Here is a 21,430-nt window from a genome sequence, read left to right on the forward strand (position 1 = left end):
AAATTAAAAAGACCCACGTTGAAGAAAAATATTATATTTTTATTTACTCGCCAAAGAACAATAAAGATTCCTTTCCAAATGTTACACATATAGAAAAAAATGCAGCTCTGAATTGGAGTTGGAGTGAAACTCATGTCAATCAAGAGATTAATATAGAAATATAGGTAATAATCCCTTCATTACAATAATAATACTTCAGTGAAGGCTAATTATTCCCCTACAAAATTCCCATATAGAAACTTAATGATTGTTTTTGTCAAGAGCAAAGTGGTTCTCTGATGTCTCCAAATCTTTTGATCTTCCAGCACAAGCATGGTAGTTTCCTGTTCAAAGCCAAAGGTGCCTTCAGTCAACAGAAGGAGCAGCCAAGATCAGCCCATGATAATGGTATCATTCCTGTTTTTCCACTCCTGCTTTGCCGGTCTAATAACTACTACTATATATCATAGTACCTATAAATAAACCATCTTGGTATTCAGCAGTATTAAGGGTAATGCAGTTTCGAGATGAACTACCATTGAAAACACACGAAAGCGGCATTAAAATGTGTTGAAATGCTTTGAAAGAATTCCAGCCGTAGTTAATTGCCCGTCAGTAAAGAGCAGCAGTCAGTTATGTGTCAAACTTGTTCCAGAGAGATATGAAACTGCCCAATTCAATAGGTCACTCGAAACCCTGAAAAATACAAAGACTTAGATTAGTAAGTAATTAATTTTTATTTATATAGCACTTTTAAATCAAATCACGTTGAAGCCAAAGTGCTTTACAGAGAAAAAAATTAGATTACCATTCATCCATATAAAATAAAAAAGAAAAGACAATACACTATAGGTTTCAACATGAACGTTTAAATATTCCATTCTTCTTTACAATTCAATTAAATGGTACAGCTCCCGTAATTCCTCGCTTGCAAGTCTTACTGTTGAAGAAAACATATTTCCTCCAACAGCAGTGCCTATGCTCATCTAGTAAATGTTTTCTAAAATGTGGACCCTGTGCTATTCTGTTCCAATTATCCCTGAAATGCCACTTCAAGACGTACATCATTTATACAATGGTGTGTCTTATTATTTCTGCCATTGAGCTTAAGATATCTGCTACCATTTTACTTATGTTAATTGTTGCATGTTTTGATTCCCGAATACAGTGAAATGTCTCCAGCCTTTGCCCCATCAATCTCTCCACGTTCATTTCATGCTTAGACCAATGATAAAAGCTTGCGATACCTGCTCATTCTGGCACTCTTCTCAAATCCAGATCTAATGATACATTTCAAATGTGTCTCCACCATTCCAAATTGGTTATTTACGGTTTTATGGTTATTTATTGTTTATTCTCGCTACTTTTATTGGTTATTCAGTCGCGAACTCAACATCTCCAATGCTCTCTGCATCTGTCCCTCACCCAGATTTTATTGATTTACATTCTTACCTATATCCATATCAAAGTCCACCTCTTCCCAAAAATGAATTTTACATACCTCCAAGGTGATGTCAAGGTATTTCTGTAATTTAATCCCAACTCTACATCCCTGTGTAAATCCTGCCCTTTTCCAGTATTATTTTTATTTTTATCATATCTATCATATAAGTATTAGTTTTATCATCAACTCGATCTGTTGATGACAGTCAGACTTTAACCTTCAGACTCACACTCTGGACCCTCCACCTTGTTATTTCCTTCCTTACATTTGATGAGGCTTCTGGTTATTTTATTTTCTTTCTTTATGATTAAGAAAGAACTGCAGATGCTGGAAAAATCGAAAGTAGACAAAAATACTGGAGAAACTCAGCGGGTGAGGCCAAAGAAGGGTCTCGACCCGAAACGTCACCTATTCCTTCGCTCCTTAGATGCTGCCTCACCCGTTGAGTTTCTCCAGCGTTTTTGTCTACCTTCTATTTACTTTTTGATCAGCATTCTATAATACTGTTGTTTTCTAAACTTGAAAAGCACCAAAGTAATATAGCTTTTGCTAACACACTGATCAGAATGCAGAAGCTAGAGACTCATGTGCGATGCCAAGATGAAGAGTCATTCTTTCCAGACGTCGTCCCTATTGAACTCCACAGGGGTAAAATTATGAGGCAAAGTAAGTAGGTATTGAAAAAATAATGCGTAAAAAGGAATCTAGTTTTCCTTTCCTTAATTGCTAAAAATAGACCCAAGGAATTTCAATAAAACGGCAACTCTATTATTAAATGGGTAAGCTTATCAAAAGGGTTGAGAATTCCCCCAACCTCTGTGTGAATAAGAGTCCTGGAGATAAAAGGAGAGTAAATGCAGAAAATGACCACATTATATAGTTTGTTCAAGAAGGAACTGCAGATGCTGGAAAATCAAAGGTAGACAAAAATGCTGGAGAAACTCAGCGGGTGCACCCGCTGAGATTCCATAGCATTTCTGTCCACATTAAATAGTTTTTAGGGTGAGCACTTGATGTGTGAAAACCTTTAAGGACCCCTGGAGATGGGATTCGGTGTTAGTCCGGTGAGCACTTTTATGGTTCAATAGACTATTACTTTGAACTATAATTACTTACATTACTCTAAATGAAACGCAATTAACCATATGTGGCTATCTGATAGAGGGAAAGAAAATAGAGTCATATAGCATGGCAACAGGCCCTTCAGCTCAACTTGCCAAAATGGTTAGGAAGGAACTGCAGACACTGGTTTACACCGAAGATAGACACAAAATGCTGGAGTAACTCAGCAGGATAGGCAGCATCTCTGGAGAGAAGGTATAGGTGACCTTTTGGGTCAAGACCCTTCCCTGAACACCTGAAATATCACCCATTATTGCTCTCTAGGGAAACTGCTTGTCCCGTTGAATTACTCCAGCATTTTATGTCTATCTTGCCAAAATGGTTGTTTGTGAAGCAGTTTGTGTACACTGCAATTGGACAAACCCAAAGACCATTATGGGCCGCACAAACTGGAGGATGACAATATGGGCTTAATATAGAATTAGAGTAACTGAGCGATTGATAGTACATTCTCTGTGGGCCAAAAAGTCTATGTTTGTGTCATTAATCTGTATGACAACATTTAAAGTATTTGTGGAAACACTTGAGAGAAACATCTTTAAAAAACAGACATGTGATTTCAGTGAACAAACCTTATAGAGTTTACTTGAGCAATCAGTACGGCAGTAGGTGCTGGGTAGCTGTATAAAAATCTGGTTCCATCAGGATGTCTCTGCAAAAGTCACAAAGAAATTTGATTCACAGCAAACAAAAAACCCACAGAAATTTCTGTTGAAACTCATTTATTTCACAAACATGCTTCCTCATCCAACTGTAAGGCAAACCAGGTCGCAATGGAAATACTTAGCTCTTCTTAAGTAATATTATTAAACTATGTTTAATACATGCATGTTTGACAAGAGTATTTTGTCATCTAATGATAGCACAGTTTCAACATTGAATGACAGAACTGCTTCCAGACTTGGTGAAAATTATGAGTTCTTAAACTGCACTAATTTTTGTGGAAACTTGGTGAAATGTTTCTGTCACAGCCATTGTCTCTCTCACTTTGGTCCGGTCAGCTGTGAAAGTTTGATTTATTTCAGGATGATTACACTAATCCTTTGCTTTCACGTGGTGAGTGACATCAAAACCACTTTGCCACATAGCCTGGCCTCCTAGCATAATGCCCACGACACAATTAGATGTACCTGGTTCTGATCATATTGGATGTCACCTCCAATAAAACACTCAGATTCGATCAATTATCCAGCTCAGGAGAACATGCTTTGTTTTCCGACCCATATTTGGCATTTCATAGGAACATAGAAAATAGGTGCAGGATTAGGCCATTCGGCCCTTCGAGCCTGCACCGCCATTCAATATGATCATGGACGATCATCCAAAAGCAGTACCCCGTTACGGCTTTTTCCCCATATCCCTTGATTCCATTAGCCCTCTGAGCTAAATCTAACTCTCTCTTGAAAACATCCAGTGAATTGGCCTCCACTGCCTTCACCAGAGAATTCCACAGATTCACAACTCTCTGGGTGAAAAAGTTTTTCCTCATCTCAGTCCTAAATGGCCTACCCTTATACTTAAACTGTGACCCCTGATTCTGGACTCCCCCAACATGGGAACATTTTTCCAGCATCTAGCCTGTTCAATCCCTTGAGAACATTATGTTTCTATAAGATCCCTCTCATCTTTCTAAATTCCAGTGAATACAAGCCCAGTCGACCCATTCTTTCATCCTCTATCAGTCATCCCGGGAATTAACCTGTGCTGCACTACCTCAATAGCAATAATGTCCTTCCTCAAATTAGGAGACCAAAACTGCACAGAATACTCCAGGTGTGGTCTCACCAGTGTTCAGTACAATTGCAGTAGAACCTCCTTGCTCATAAACTCAAATCCTCTCTCAATGAAGGCCAACATGCCATTAGCTTTCTTTACTACCTGCTGTACCTGCATGCTTACTTTCAGTGACTGATGTACAAGCACACCCAGGTCTTGTTACACCTCCCCGTTTTCCTAATCTGACACCATTCAGATAATAATCTGCCTTCCTGTTTTTGCCACCAAGGTGGATAACCTCACATTTATTCACATTATACCACATCTGCCATGCATCTGCCCATTCACCCAACCTATCCAAGTTATCCTGCAGCCTCACAGCATCCTCCTCGCAGCTCACTCTGCCACCCAGCTATGTGCTATCCGTAAACTTAATAATAATAATAAATACTTTATTAATCCCCTTTACAGGGGAAATTCAGGTGGCCTTGCAACACACTAATAAAAATACAACATAACACTGAAGAAGAAATTTAACATAAAAACATCCCTCCACAACTGTGGGCGAAGGCACAAAGGGGATAAGTACGATGGCTGCAGGTGGTTCTGATACATGCAACAGTTGTCTTGTTACAGAAAATCGTGCTATAATAACTAACTTGCCAATGGGGAAGAAGGAGTTAGAGGCTAGAGTTTCAGACTCAAAATCCCAAAATTATAACAAGCACGAGTGTAATTGCGGTAAACCAAAGTACATTTAGTAAAAGGTTCAGTGCACATAAACTGCCTAAAACCTGCACCACACATGCAATCTAAACTGGGCCAATTTGTGAAAGCAATCAGCATGTTCAGAGAACATTTGGTAACCCAACCACAGAACTTAGAAGCATTTTAAATGGCAATTTGAAATATTACATTGGAATTCCAAGAATCAAATAATTCTGTAAAAATTGATTCTCAGATTCCGGTTACCATTTTTTGAAGAACTTACCCGAGGCTCATTTTCATGATGTTGATGTAAAGCATGCATCCTTATATCCTCAGTGTGCTGCCGATTTGGAATAGCTGTTGATGTTTGACCGTTACAATTTTGAACTTGTTGAGATGGGCTCTTGGAAACAAAATCTAACTTTTTATACTTTGTTGACTCTACTGCCATTTTGTTTCCTGGCAAATTGTTCAAAGCAATATCTTTAGGCAATTTATTAATTCTACCTTTTTTCTTTCGGAAAAACGCTTCGTGTCCAGTAACGTTACTCATTTCGCAAACATCGTTAGCAATTTCTTCACAATGCCCTCTATCAATGATTGCTTCATCACTGCTTAAGTTCCTGGAGTTCTCATCCTCTATTTCGACCCTCGCCTGTGTCCAGGAAGCTCCTTGATAAACACCTTTTCCGTCCATTTGATCTTCTGCATCCACAATCTGCCTTTTCCTTTTTGCAGCTCTTGTGATCTCATAGAGTTCTTCACCTCTGGGATCCAACTGTTTTTCCGTCTCCAGTATATTATTTCTAGTTACTGTTGCATCATCATATGCTGCCATGCTCAGTTTCAATTGCCCTCCATTTATTATGGCTGACATAGGGGTTAAGTTTTTGAATGAGCTCACACAATTCAAGCCACTGGAAGTAACTGATGAACCTGATAAAGGGCAGAGGTTTTTAAACAAAACATAATTAGTAGCACTAGTGGAGTTTGTAGATGTCTCTCCGTTGTCCTCCTTGAGCACCGTGGCATATATTCTGTTCCTTCCATTCTCCGTGGCTGGTGAGCACAAACGGCCTTTTGCACATTGCACTTCCGAACGTTGGGACTCATCTGTATATAACTGCACCGATTTGTCTGGATCATCCTGTGTGCCGATGTCTGGAAGCTGGAGCCCCACAGATAGCTCACTGCAAGCAGGTACGTCGACCAACGTGGAGCAAAGGGCATGACTTTTCTCACCGTGCTTCTTACACAATTCTGAAGAACAGGTACATGAAATACAAGTTTCTGGAATTAAACAAATAATCGGTTACATTAATTGAGCTGCTTTATTACATTTACAGGTTGAAAACAGCAATCTCAGACCCTTCTCTTCAACTTTATTATTAACTTACGTCTGTTTGTAATGGAAATAACAATGCCATCCCTGGAGTACGACATATTAAAGACTGACATATCAACACAGAAAGTTTCCATCTGCAAAGGTATTTATACACAAAATGTACAAGAGTACAATTTCAAAAAAAATTGTCTAAAATTACATTTCTTTTTTAATTTTTTTTTAAATTTTATTTATTAGAAGTAAAGTACATTACAATAATACAAGCCAAATATAACTTAATACATGTCTTTTATCACTTCATTTTTTAAGCTTTAAAAAGAAAGAAAGGTAAAGAAAGTGAGATAGAATCGTGAGTGTGTGAAAGAGTGATCAAGAAAAAAGACCCTTAGGCACGAAGAGTTAGAGAAAAAAGTTAAGAAGTAAGCATCATAGAAAAGAAAAATGAGAAAAAGAAACAAAAGCTATGTCAAAAGTAGAAAACTGGAAGGGATATACCAACTTCATATTTTTCCTCCCCCCTCACCAGGTCCTGAAACCACCAGAGTTCTGTTGCACCTTATACTTGTAGTAAGTCGATAAATGCAGACCAAGTCTTTTGGAAGTGGTCTGATTTGCCTGCTAGAAGGAGTCTCATATCTTCCATGTGTAATGCTGCCTGACCTGCTGAGTTACTCGTGCAATTTGTGCCCTTTTATGTATTTACCAGGTTCTGCAGTTCTTTGTTTGTAAGACCAAGGGACTGAACCATCATAATAAAGTATTAAAATATTTTCTGTTGTTCCCCACACAAACAAATTACCCATTCGTACCATTTCCTAAAGTCACTGAATCTTGTGCCAATCTACTGATAGTCACTCCTCTGATCTATTAGCTACACAGCTTGAAAATTATTTAACATGGAACCTGAATTTCAGTTCTGACAAGTAGCTTGGCAAGAGAATAGCAGAGTCGAAAGTGCAAGTTATGCCCAAAAGATACTCTCATCCTTTGATTAAAGTTCTCTTGGTGTCCTAGCAAAATGTATCTCTCAGCCAAGTGCACTGGACCATGTTTGTACAGTTCATCTATTTCTTTACATATGTCTGCTCATCTGTTAGTGAATCCAAATATTAAAATACAGAAATTTTCAATGTATATATTCCTTTCCATCTTTCCACTACTTATTTAGCAAAACTTTCCCCAGAAAGCTTGTGAAGGTGCCAGGGAATCCCAGGAAGAGCGGGCAAACATCGATAGAAAATATTCCCTCAAACAGCTGGGAGAATTTTTAAGCAAAAACATAATTTAACTGAACTACAAGGTGCTTTCAAGGTAACAGTACAATTTGCAGTATTGATAATATCGGGTCAGACCATATGTTCATAAGACATAGCAGAATTAGGCAATTCAGCCCAACACGTCTGCTCTGCCATCTAATCACTGCTGATCTATTTTCCACTCAACCTCAATTCCTCTTGCCTTCTCTCTGTAACCTTTGACACCCTTACTAATCTAGAACCCATCAATCTTCACTTTCAAAATATCCAATGACCAAGCCTTCACCACTATCTGTGGCAATGAATCCCACAGATTCACCACCCTCTGGCTAAAGAAATTCCTCCTCTAAGTATCTTAGATCTTGATCTTTCAAGTCGATTTCAAAGTGCAAACATCAGTAAGAACAACTCCCTGGTTAGCCACAGAAATTCACACTACCCTTTGTATACTAAATGCTTCCTGATTAGCAAAGAAAAACACAATTAAAATCCGATTGTGCTGCAAGGGGAAGGTGGTAAATAGCCAATTAATTTTCAAAGCAGTTTCTGAAAATCTGAAACGTTTGATCAACCAAAGCATATTACTCACCCCCTGAAGATGGAATTCCACCAAGGGAGACAGGTAACACCATATTCCAAGGATTCTGCGAAGATGGATCCTCCTGCTCTTCTGCAACGCACATTACAATTCATTTTATTTATTTGTTTTATGGGGTTACCTTAAAGTATTAATTGGGGTATGGGTAAAATAATTCTCGCAAGACTGAAGTTATTGTAAACTGTTCAAGTTGAGGTACTTGGAACAGACACATTCATGCAGAAGTGTTTTAATTTGCCACTACCTCTATAAAGTTTGGCTTTCCTCTTTCCGTAGTGAATAATTTACTGCCATGGGGCGGCACGTGGCGCTGTGGTAGAATTGTTGCCTTACACCACCAGAGTCCCGGGTTCGATTTATGGATGCTGTCTGTACGGTGTTTGTGGGTTTTCCCCGGAAGCTCCGGTTTCCTCCCACACTCCAAAGACGTACAGGTTTGTAGGTTAATTGGCTTGGTAAAATTGTAAATTGTCCCTAGTGCGTGCAGGATAGTGTTAATGTGCGGGAATCGTTAGTCGCCGTGGACTTGGTGAGCCGTAGGACCTGTTTCCACGTTGTATCTCTAAACTAAAACTAAGCCTGCTGCTGGCCCTCAGACTCCTGTTAAATGCGTAAATTGGAATTTCCAAAAACGGATGCGCTTCCTACACGTAAACATACCTGCAATATCTGTGAATGCATCCATGCAGCTGTGATAGTCAGATTCTGGATCTTCCGTGCACACAAAATCATCCTTCCATTCTAATGATGAAAAATAAGTGTTTTCCAATAGCTTGTAACAACATTTTGCATTCTTATTTATTTTAAACTTTACAAAAGTAAAAAAATTGTAAGTAAGAATCTAACAGCGTGAAGATTCAAATTGGTGTAAAAAAAAGTGATTGCATTTGAACGCGATCCCGCCACCACATATCTTCCCGTTCCCATGCCCGTCCACTTTCCATAGAGATCACTCTTTCCCGCACCGCCTGGTTCACTCATGTCGTCCCAGCCAACACGTCCTCCCCATGTACTTTCCCCCGCAACCACAGTAGGTGTAACATCGGTCCCTACACCTCCTCACTCGCCTCCATCCAGAGACTCCAGCGGCCCTTCCTGGTGAGACAGAGACCACGTGCACCTCCTCAAACCTCATCTACTGCATATTCCCCAGATGGCCTCCTTTACATCTTGCACTCTGTCCAACCAGACCAGTAGGTCAATCATTTTGTTAAACTACAAATCATAACTCCCAAACAAATGAATTTCATTTTTTCCCTCGTTGATGGTGCTTTATCTCCAGTAATGGCATAAAACACTACACAGAATTTGCCACCATGGCAATTTTGTTTGTAATTGAGGGGAAAAAAAATACCCCAACATGGCAATATATTTTAAATAACAATTACATAAAGACTTGATCATTCAATTAGTGGAATAATAAATTTTAGCATAATGCTTGGTTTGCTCACCTTTTATATTATTTAGGGCTTTTTCCTGATCAGAAGAAATCATCAACATTGCTTCAGGAACAGTGAAAATGTTTCTCTTGTCCTATTAATAACAACAAAAATTAAAATTATGATTAAATATGTTCTTCACTAGTTAGTTTGAAACAGATTAAATTAGAAACACAGTATTGAAATGGGCCCCATAGCCCACTGAGTCCTCACTGACCACCGATCACCCGATGACATTAGTTCTATTTTATACACTTCCTCATCCACTTTCTACACATCAGGGGCAATTTACAAAGGCCAATTAACTTACAAAATTACACATTTTTAGGACGGAGGGGAAGCTGGAGCAGCTGGAGGTAACCCATGCAGTCACGTGAAAACTCCACACAAACAGCACCCAAGGTCGGATCGAACCCAGATCTATGGCGCTGTGAAGCAGCAGCTCTACCAGCTATGCCACCATGCCACTCTTGCCCAACCCCATGATATAAATTATATTTTCCAGTTCTTACCAAATATTCAACATTTCTCCCTTGAATAGTGGTCAATTTGTGTAGCAATTAGATGATGTAATATCATCTTAACAAACATTTCTCAAGCATCCTTCATTTTTAATGCCTGATTTGCTGTATAAATCATCTGCTCACCCAGCATTCTAAAATTGTCTATATTCTAAAATTAATTATTAATAAAGTTCTAGTTTGCGACTATGGATGATGAATAATTGTATTGTCCAGGTACATGTTGAAGTTGACATATTTTTTAAATATATAACTGAGCTACAGCATGCAGATGAGAAATAAAAGGCAGCAAGGATCTCATTTGAAAGTCTCACTCCAAGTGTTCTTGAAAAATCTGTATTTTATCAACTCACCACAAACATGAAAGTTTCAGTCAAAGTTTTATTATTTACTAAAAAGCCTGACAAATTCTAATACTTCACAGACACAACACAACAAAAGCAAATAGTAGAGAACAAAAATAAACTCCTTTACCGTATTTTGTCTTCTCATGGTTTTCCATCCTGTAGTTTGATTTTCTGAATGTGATGTGGATGCTGTAACTTGAGACGCAAGTGGATCAAGGCAGAGTTCTGCAGCATGTTTTAACACATTAACTTCATCTTCCACTGCTGCAGTAATCATATTTGATAAACTGAGATCTAAAAATTAAAACATAAAGGACAATTTTGTCATAATTGTACCAATAAAAATACTAATTCCAGATTTGCCAGTCTACAGTGCCCTCCATGTGTCCCAAACATTTTGGTGCCTTGAAATGGGACTATGTATAAACACTGCTGTAATTTCTACATAGTGAAACCGAAATGTCTAAAAATGGCCTTAATTAAAATCTGACAATGTGCACTTTAACCACATGTGATTTTTTTTTCCTATTACAGATCTCAAATTGTGGAGTACAGAGGCAAATAAATAAATGATGGGTCTTTGTCCCAAACATAATGGAGACCACTGTATTTATGAAGGTATCATGAAGCATGAAGGTCCAAAATAACATTTGATTGGAAATTGCTTGGAAACACTGGCATTTTAATGCTGAACTGACAGCATGTCTCATCCTTAGTGCTTCCTTTCAAGATTCCCACCCAAACGCAATGTCACAAATTTGCTGGCATGTTCTTGCTGATAACTACTCTACGATCTTCATGGAGTCCACTGCCAGAATGAAAATATGCTGCAATGTCTCGACAGTTGTGCTGTCAAAGGAACAGTAGATTTGTTGAATAAAATAAATAAGAACGTTGAGGATTTAGGTAATTACGAGGCAATTTATATTTCTTTGAATTAAAAGCTTCTTTAAGTGTTATTATATAAATTAAAAATAGAATTACAGTTAAAACATGTTGTTTAGAGGTTTGATATTGTTTTAAATTTGTTTAATTATTTCCTGATTGGTGAGTTTTATCAACATTTTTTATCAGGGCCAGTCAGCCAACTCAAGGGATGGCTTTGCCTGCTGTCAAAGGTTTTGCAGATCTGTTAGTTTAAACCTGTTGCCTGAAGCTATAGCCAGGCCATTGTGTGACACAACATCATTTCGAGGGTAGGAAATTAGCTACACATTTAAAAATTAAACTTTAGAAAGACGCATCTTAGCAATTATGAAAATGTGATAGAATATACAGCAAGAATAAAAATCAAGCAGAACTTTACCGGTAAACGTCTTCTCTTGGGTGACTGTGATATTTAAGTGATTTCTGTAAAATTTCAAGAATATTGAGTTACAATTCATCCACAATTTTACTTTTCTTTTACATTGTTTTAATTGTTTGTAGTCAATGCAAAACATGATTTTAAATGAAATAAGAGACAGGCTAAATCTCAAACAGACTAGCTGGAGTTCAGCGATATTAGTTGCCCTTAAATTATCAGATTCTCCCTATTTTCAAGTTTCTTCCAAATTCAAGGACAATCACATTTAATACAAGTTCCACAGAAATAACACCAGATTGCACAGAGATCATTTATCCTGTAATTTTCCCAATTTTCCTTTGGGAAAGTGAGTTACTTATTATTCTTGTCTCCGTTTACTTGAGACCAATGGGTTTCCATTTTAAAATGTACACTATCACAAAATACACTGAAATATTAGTGTGCATGACTGGCTCACATCCTCTGACTAGGACATCAATAAAATCATAGAAACGTAGAAAATAGGTGCAGGAGTCGGCCATTTGACCCTTTGAGCCATCACCGCCATTCATTATTATGATCATCCAAAATCAGTACCCCGTTCCTGCTTTCACCCCATATCCATTGTTTACATTAGCCCTAACTCTCTCTTGAAAACCATTTGATTTTTGTTCTAAATCAGGAAAATAAAATACACTGGAGATAAGAATGAGTGACCAAGATTTTAAAAGTACATGCATGAGCTGTGTTCACTGTAAAATATTCCCTCTTTAGAGGATTTAGAAGAAATGGGGTCATAAAGATCAACATACATTCAGTTTACAGTGCCTTTGATGAATCCTAGGATTAAAATATTTTGTATCTATTCACAATTTTCCAACTTTATTTTTGTAATTTGGTCGGCACCCTTTACTTGTCGACTCTTGTACTGTATGCAAACAAAGAAACTCACTGTACCAAGTACAGGTGACAATAATGTATCAATCAATCAATGTGAATCAATGGATCCTTTTTTCAGTCCAGACTGGCTTTTTAATTATGTTTAACACTATGTGCTAATGTACCATGTTAATGGGGCTAAATGTCCTTGGTGGCTTCACTGACCAAGCACAACAACATCACCAATGGACTACAATTAAAACTGGTGACTGAAAACTTGGTTAGAGTTAATTGAGGAACTTTTGAAGGTAATAGAAATGTGAACAGTTGTGGGAAAAGAATCCTAAAGAAAATGTTAAAGTTACTCATCCTAACCGTAGGTTGAATAAATTAAACCTTCAGCAACTCAAGGCAACAAAGGTTTAGTTAATTTCTTAACTCTACACAATTCAAGGAAAGCTTACAAGCTTAAAAAACATTGACAAGCTTAAAAAATAATGTAAAGTAACACCTACTCCCAGAGTTCTCTTAACTTCTTCAGCACAGCAAGGTCCATGTTACTGAAATTCAAAATAATTTCAAAGTTTAGCTATTTAGCAAACTTATAAAATCAATAAATATATTGCTCCATATAGTTGGAATACTTCCTACCAGGAACATGCATCAGCAAAACCCATGTCTCCTGGCAAAATCTTCAAATCCTGAACCACGAGATAAAATTCACAATCCCTCTGAAGAAAAGAAAAAATATAGAATAAGCATTGTTAGTAATTGTATACAACTGTAGATAACATTGCAGGATCTAATGGGTAGTATAATCCCTGTATGCCTTATCCACTCATACAGAATAATGGACCGGAGTACCTGTACTTTCAATCTGCAACAAATTCAGTGCCAGAGAACAGTTCTATTTTGTGTGATATTCCTCATAACACAGTTAAAACAGCCTTTTATGATCACTTCTCCTCACTATCTACCCATTCAACTTTGAGAAAGTCATTAGATACAGCGCCCTATCTTCTTCTTGCGAATGGAACATAAACCAAAGGAACAGTTAGATCTCAAGCCAGGTGTTGAGCAGTCAGGTTGTTGTCTCTGTGTCAATGTCTGCCAGGCCCTGAGCTCCATTTGGTGGGTGGTAGAGGGGGCACTAAAACATGGTTGTGTGCTTTATCCCTTGGCCACACAATCATGGGTGTACAGGGAGTAGACCAAGTACAGCGTTTGAGTTCAGTTTATTGTCACGTGCACCGAGGTACAGTAAATAGCTTTCATTGCGTGCTAACCAGTCAGCGGAAACACAATACATGATTACAATCGAGCCATTCACAGTGCACAGATACATGGTAAAGGGAATAACTGGGATAATGTTTAGTGCAAAATAAAACCAGTAAAGTCTGATCAAAGATAGTCCAAGGGTCTCCAATGAGGTAGACAGGAGTTCAGTACTGGCCTCTGATTGTGGTAGGATGGTTCAGATAACTGATAATAGCTGGGAAGAAACTGTCCCCGAATCTGAAGGTATACGTTTTCACACTTCTATACCTTTTGCTCGATGGGAGAAAAGAGAGTGGCCAGGGTGCGATTCATCCTTGATTATGCTGGTGGCCTTGCCGAGGCACCGTGAGGTATGAATGGAGTTTACAGAAGGGAGTTTGGTTTATGTGATGGTCTGGGTTGGGCATTTCTTGCTGTCTTGGATAGAGCCATTCCCAAACTATGCTGTGATGCATCCCAATAAAATGCTTTCTAAGGGGCATCTGAAGTTGACAAGAGCTGTTGGGGACATGCTTCTGAGGAAGTAGAGTCGTTGGGGGGGGGGGGGGGGGGGGGGGCTTTTCTTGCCCATTGCTTCAATATGGGTGGTCCAGAAGAAGTTGTTGGTGATATTTACTGCTAGGAATTTGAAGCTTTCAACCATCTCTACTTAGGTGCCGTTAATGCAAGCCAGGGTGTGTGTACCGCTTCGCTTCCTGAAGTTCCTATCTCCTTTGTCTTGCTGACATTGAAAGAAAAGTTTAAGAAGGAACTGCAGATGCTGGAAAATCGAAGGTAGACAAAAGTGCTGGAGAAACTCAGCGGGTGCAGCAGCATCTATGGAGCGACGGAAATAGGCAAAGTTTCGCCCCAAAACCCTTCTTCAGACTCTGAATAGCCCATTCATAATAGTCCATACGCAATAGTCGACAGACTTTGACACCATTTTACAGTCTATTGTTTATTGTCACGTGTACCGAGGTTCAGTGAAAAGCTTTTTGTTGCGTGCTAACCAGTCTACAGAAAGACAATACATGATTACAATCATGCCATCCACTGTGTACAGATACATGATAAGGGAATAACATTTAGTGCAAGGTAAAGCCAGCAAAGTCCGATCAAGTAGATATGTTAGGATGATTCGGTTGCCCGAGCTGGGAAGAAACTGTCCCCGGTCTGTCACCTTGGCCTCTCCCTTCTCTCTCTCACCTTCCAGGATAAGAAACAGGAGCTTGGACTTCTAGACTTAAGTGCAGCTTCTTCCCCACTCCAATCCGATTAATGCAATAATCACCTCTCACACCCTGTTCAGTGCTGTCTTTTACATTTACTCTAAACTCTAACTCATTTGACTGTATTCAAGGAGAAGATCCATAGATAATTGGATTACAGTTTTTAGAAGAAACCGTGGGTTATGAGTAAAGAATTTCTGATGATCAAAATAGGCTTAGATGTCAGGATAGCCTACTACTGTTTTGTAAGCTCCAACATATTAAACATCACTTAGGGGCACTTATTATGTTAAAGGCATCTTAAATATATGTTTTTGCACTTACTTCCAAAACCTCACTGTTAATTAAAATGTGTATTTTGCTTTAATAATCAATGGCTATACCCATGAAATAAAACATTGAACCAATTTAAAACATGCCATTAACATAATTCAGTACCAAACCCAAAATCAACCTAAAAACATTCAGTAAAATATCAAAAATCACTTACCAATTCAAGCTCCAATCTGACCTGAATATTGAATTTTTTCAAAATAACAATTTTGTTTTTGAGTTGACTGAGTGTATAGTTCTCCTCCTCCCTAAAAGTTAATAGAAATAAATGCAGCTGACTTTTGTCAAACTTTTACAAACTTTTGTCAAGGTATATTCACTGAGCTGCATTGTTTGACAGACAACTCACAAAGAAGATTTCTCTATTAATGTGTTTGAGTTTAGTTTATTGTCACTTGTACTGACCAGCCAGTGGAAATGCAATACATGATTACAATCTTGCCATCCACTGTGTTCAGATACATGATAAAGGGAATAACGTTAAGTGCAAGATAAAGTCCATACCTTCACCCAATGGGATAAGTGAGAAGAGCGGCCAGGGTGCGACTCGTCCTTCATTATGCTGGTGGCCTTGCTGAGCCAGCGTGAGGTGTAAATGGAGTCGATGGAAGGGAGGTTAGTTTGTGTGATGATCTGGGCTGCATCTAGAATGCCTTGCAATTTCTTGCAGTCTTGGATGGTGCTGTTCCCAAACCACGCTGTGACGCATCCCGATAAAATGCTTTCTAAACATCCAAAAGCACCATCATATCTTGAACCACTCTAGGAGTGGTGATTATTGTCATAGGTGTTGTATCCAAACAAACGTTAGGATACCATCAGATTCACCTCTACCCCATTGTTATCTATTGAACTGGTGAACTACAATGCTGAGAACAATATTTTGCACTCTCTACCTTCCCCTTTGCTTTATCTATTGTACTTGAGCTTGGCTTGATTGTATAGGGGCTGTCCCACTGCGGGGACCTAATTTGCGAGTTTAGAAGAGTTTAGGAGAGTTTCAAAAGTGTCATGGTCTTGTTGTATCGCCGAAGTAGAACACCTCCTACGACCTCCTTCGACTATGCAGAGAAGCTCCTACGAATATGTAGAAGTCCTCCGAATATGTAGAAGACCTCCTTCGATCTCCTTCGACCATGTTGAAGACTAGCTTCGGGAATATTGGACACCGAATAATGGAGAGTGAAGACGACCACCTTCGACTATACTAACACTATTTACGACTACCCTCGATTACCTTCAACTACCTTTGATTGCCTTAGATTGCCTTTGATTACCAACAAATAACATGTCAACCTATGACGATCTACTTCAACTAAACCTATGAGTAAAAATAAAATCTATTTTTTCCATGACGACCAATTATTACTCACGGACAATTTTCAGCATGCTACAAAATACTCCTCAACCAAACTGAGGCCTCGAGTATGCGGGAACTTCTCTCGAGCATGAAGGAGAGTTACATTGACCTCCTAGGACCACATGTCGACCATACTGCGAGTTTGAGTTGAGCGCAAACTCTTCTAAACTCGCAAATTAGGTCCCCACAGTGGGACAGGCCCTTATTTACGTATAGTATCATTTGATTTGATTAGATAGCATGCTTTTTTATTTATAACAGGGAGAAAGATAGTTAAACTGGTTTCTGGATACCTGGATACCATGTGTCAAGAATTTCCTCTTCTCAGGAATATCAAAAATGTAACTTACTACATAAAAGTTAGATTTATTAAATGTAATCACTTACTGCTGCATGTTATTCCCAGCTTCTTCTGTCAGAACAGCTTTAATCCTGTATTTTAAATCTGATATAAATACAACAACAGCAGATTGATATCCAGCCTCTTTAATCCAGTTCTCCAGTGGAGCAAGCTGCAAAGAAAACCCTCATTTAAACATTCTAAAAATTCACATGTTAATAACAAAACTGACTTTTTTTTAAAGAACAATGACATCTTCTCAAACACCCTTAATTAACCTTGACTAATCTCTAGAAGTGGACGACATTGCACAAACTCTTAATAATCTCATATGTTTCAATAAGATGCCCTCTCATCCTTCTAAACTCCAGAGTATACAAGCCCAGCCAGTCCATAACTGCACACATATAACAAATACTACTAAATTTCAATGTTAATTTGATGTTTTATTATTCAATTTCAAAATAAATCATATCTAATTACGTAGCACCTTTAGTTGAGTTTTTACGTTTTACTTTAGACCTACAGCATGGAAACAGGACCTTTGGCCCAACGAATCCACAGCAACCATTAATCACCAGTTAACACATGTTCTATGTTATCCTATCTTTCCACTGACTTCATACACAGTAGAGGCATTTTTTTTAAAAAGAGGCCAATTAACCTACAAACTGCCATGTCTTTCGGATATGGGTGGAAAACCACATGGTTACAGGAAAAATGTAACCATGTGCAACCACGTAAAAATGTGCAAACTCCACACAGATAGCACTCAGGATCAAACCCGGGTCTCTGGCACTGTGAGGCAGCAGCAGCTCTCAGCTGCGCCACTGCAGGAAATGTACATTATTTATTTCTATTTCTGTCATGACTTACGATTATAAAACAATATACTTATCCGCACATTTGCACATATCAATAATACATCTCATAGTATCTCAAGCATTATCTGTGAAAATAGCATGACAGAACCCAAACTGTTCACTCACGCAGGTCAATGTGCTGTAACATTGCTGTTTGTCATATTCACATGCTGAGAGAATGGACCAGCTGGGCTTGTATACTCTGGAGTTTAGAAGGGTGAGAGGGGATCTTATTGAAACATATAAGATTATTAAGAGTTTGGACGCGCTAGAGGCAGGAAACATGTTCCCGATGTTGGGGGAGTCCAGAACCAGGGGCCACAGTTTAAGAATAAGGGGCAAGCCATATAGAACGGAGACGAGGAAACACTTTTTCTCACAGAGAGTTGTGAGTCTGTGGAACTCTCTACCTCAGAGGGCGGTGGAGACCGGTTCGCTGGATACTTTCAACAGAGAGCTGATAGGGTTCTTAAAGATAGCGGAGTCAGGGGATATGGGGAGAAGGCAGGAACGGGGTACTGATTGGGGATGATCATCTATGATCACATTGAATGGCGTTGCTGGCTCAAAGGGCCGAATGGCCTACTCCTGCACCTACTGTCTATTGAAACATAGCTAGATGCACAAATATATGCAACAATTAATTAAGCATGACAACTTTCAAACAGACTGAACTCTGTTAAACAGATTTAAGCAAATATTTTAAGAATTTACATTGAAATTACAAGACTGACATATTTTGGGAAAGGAAGTCATTTTCTCAAATAACCTTATCTCAATTTGATTACATCTAAAATAAAAGGACAACATTGTCAAATAAAAACACAACTGGGATGTCCCATGTAGCAATGCATAAATTTTAAAATCATCTTATTGACAAATCCCTACATAGTTTCATTCTATGCTGTGTGTGCAACATTCACTAACCAGAAATAGAAGATCATCATTCTCCAGTCGTTCACCTGCAACTCCAGCTCATCAACTTGCATACTTATTTGTGACTTCACAAACCGAAGGAAATAGATCAGCTCAGAAAGTAAGCTTTCGACAAGTTTTATTTTACTTCACTTCAAAAGATTTCTCAATGTACAATTCTTTAAAATCTTTTGCACACTGAGGAACCTTTATGACCACAGAATGAGCAGCTCTTGAATGAAGCTAGGCAGCAGGATTTGTCACTGAAGATCTCACCAGTCTGGAGAGTACAAAAGATTGAAATATAACCATATAACAATTACAGCACAGCAACAGGCCATCTCAACCCTTCTAGTCCGTGCCGAACACGTATTCTCCCCTAGTCCCATATACCTGCGCTCAGACCATAACCCTCCATTCCTTTCCCGTCCATATAACTATCCAATTTATTTTTAAATTATAAAAACGAACCTGCCTCCACCACCTTCACTGGAAGCTCATTCCACACAGCTACCACTCTCTGAGTAAAGAAGTTCCCCCTCATGTTACCCCTAAACTTCTGTCCCTTAATTCTCAAGTCATGTCCCCTTGTTTGAATCTTCCCTACTCTCAGTGGGAAAAGCTTATCCACGTCAACTCTGTCTATCCCTCTCATCATTTTAAAGACCTCTATCAAGTCCCCCCCCCCTTAATCTTCTGCTCTCCAAAGAATAAAGCCCTAACTTGTTCAACCTTTCTCTGTAACTTAGTTGCTGAAACCCAGGCAACATTCTAGTAAATCTCCTCTGTACTCTCTTAAAACATAAACATATTAATCTATGTTTATGGGTTTTTTTCCTAATCTTTTGTACTCTCCAGACTGGTGAGAATCTTCAGTGACAAATCCTGCTGCCTGGCTTCATTCAAGAGCTGCCCATTCTGTGCTGCGGCCACTATGAGGGTCTCCCCCTGCACACATTGACTGCTCACCTCTGTCACCTGAACCGGGGCCGACTTGTACCAACTCTCGGCGGTTCCCCGCTGCAGCAACAGCTCCGCGATCCAGGGCCTGTGGGCACGCTGGATATGGGATGTCATGTTCAGGTGCACTGGGACGACACGCACAATATCATCGTCATCCGAGCACCGGGGCCTCCCGAGCGCCGAGACCGTCCGAGCGGCCGCTTGGCGCCACCAGGCCCCTGGGCCCAAAGATGCGAGTGCCCGCCCCGGCCCGCCCACCCGCGGTAATCCGCATGCGCATTAGCGACCCCACACACCGAGGCGGTTGAGCGGCTCAGAGAGTAAGCACAATGTGGACAAGTTTTATTTCACTTTACTTCAAAAGTTTCCTCAGATTACAAAATATTTTAAATAATCTACACATATTAACTCATACAGTTGATAATTCTCATGCTTTGGGAATATTTTCAGGTCCAGATGCAGGCTCTGAGGCTCTGACCATCAGCCACGAACTGTTCAAAACACAGCCTTTGTCTCAAGCAACAAAACAGTCAAAACTGAAGTGATTTTTGTTTTGTTAAATACTAAACAAACCTTGAGATATCAGCATTAAATATCAGATAGGAGATCAGAGCAAGGCAGCAGGAAATCCTATCAACTCGAGCCCGCTTTACAGAGATGAAGACTTTGCCTTCCATCACAGTGAGGAGATGTTGGAGACTCACTGTGGTGGATGTTTATGTAAAAACTGTGTTAAGTGTGGGTCTTGGATTGTGTGTAAACTGTAGAAATGATATTTCGTTCAAACCTAGGTTTGAATGACAATAAATTGCATTCTATTCTATTCTATTCTATTAACTCATACAGGGTAGACAAAAGTGCTAGAGAAACTCAGCGGGTGCGGCAGCATCTATGGAGCGAAGGAAATAGGCAACGTTTCGGGTCGAAACCCAGTTCTTCAGACCAAAGATTATAGAAGCTCTGCTCTATTATCTTTGCTTCAGACTGATGCCGGGTGTGGGGAAAGAAGAAAGGAAGAGGAGGAGCCCGAGAGCTGAGGGAGAGCTGAGAAGGGGAGGAGAGTAAAGAGGAGCTCCCCTTGTATCTTTGGAGGAGACAGCAAGGGCTACCGGAAATTGGAGAAGGCAATGTTCAAGCCACTGGGGTGCAGACTGCCCATGGGCCGAAGGGACTTTTATAAAACAAAAAATCCAAGTGAAATCTCAGTGAAAGGCACTTTTTCTGTACTTTTCCAGGCCTGGCATGGGCCTTTAGGCCCAAACTGCTCCTCCTGGGCTAATGCGAGCATTTTGGGCAAGAGGGACTGGATTCTGGGCTTTAGGGGCCAAAATGAGTGGTTTCAGGTAGACCAAATGTAGGCTGGCAGTTGGCTCACTCACTCATGGCTGGTGGGCTGGCAGTTGACTCACAGTTGGTGGGCTCACACACACCCTCCATCACACACACACTGCATCTCTCACACACACCCTCCATCTCACACACGCACACAATCCATCACACACACACAGACACCCTCCATCACAAACAT

At 39.4% G+C, this 21,430-nt stretch overlaps 1 protein-coding gene across 1 annotated transcript; it reads right to left on the reverse strand.

The window, feature by feature from the left end:
- Positions 1-18: 18 nt before the first annotated feature.
- On the reverse strand, positions 19-20,148 carry LOC129705080 (uncharacterized). The gene is made up of 13 exons (XM_055648475.1): positions 19,909-20,148; positions 17,209-17,333; positions 15,619-15,709; positions 13,291-13,370; positions 13,155-13,199; positions 11,782-11,825; positions 10,603-10,769; positions 9,620-9,701; positions 8,829-8,909; positions 8,160-8,240; positions 5,253-6,259; positions 3,118-3,197; positions 19-675 (listed from the first exon to the last, which is right to left on the reverse strand). Exons 1-13 carry the CDS (start codon positions 20,014-20,016, stop codon positions 609-611), a joined length of 2,058 nt encoding a protein of 685 aa, XP_055504450.1. The 5' UTR covers positions 20,017-20,148; the 3' UTR covers positions 19-608.
- Between the last annotated feature and the right edge of the window lie 1,282 nt (positions 20,149-21,430).

This window comes from Leucoraja erinacea, chromosome 17 (genome assembly GCF_028641065.1).
Source record: "Leucoraja erinacea ecotype New England chromosome 17, Leri_hhj_1, whole genome shotgun sequence".
NCBI lineage: Eukaryota > Metazoa > Chordata > Chondrichthyes > Rajiformes > Rajidae > Leucoraja > Leucoraja erinaceus.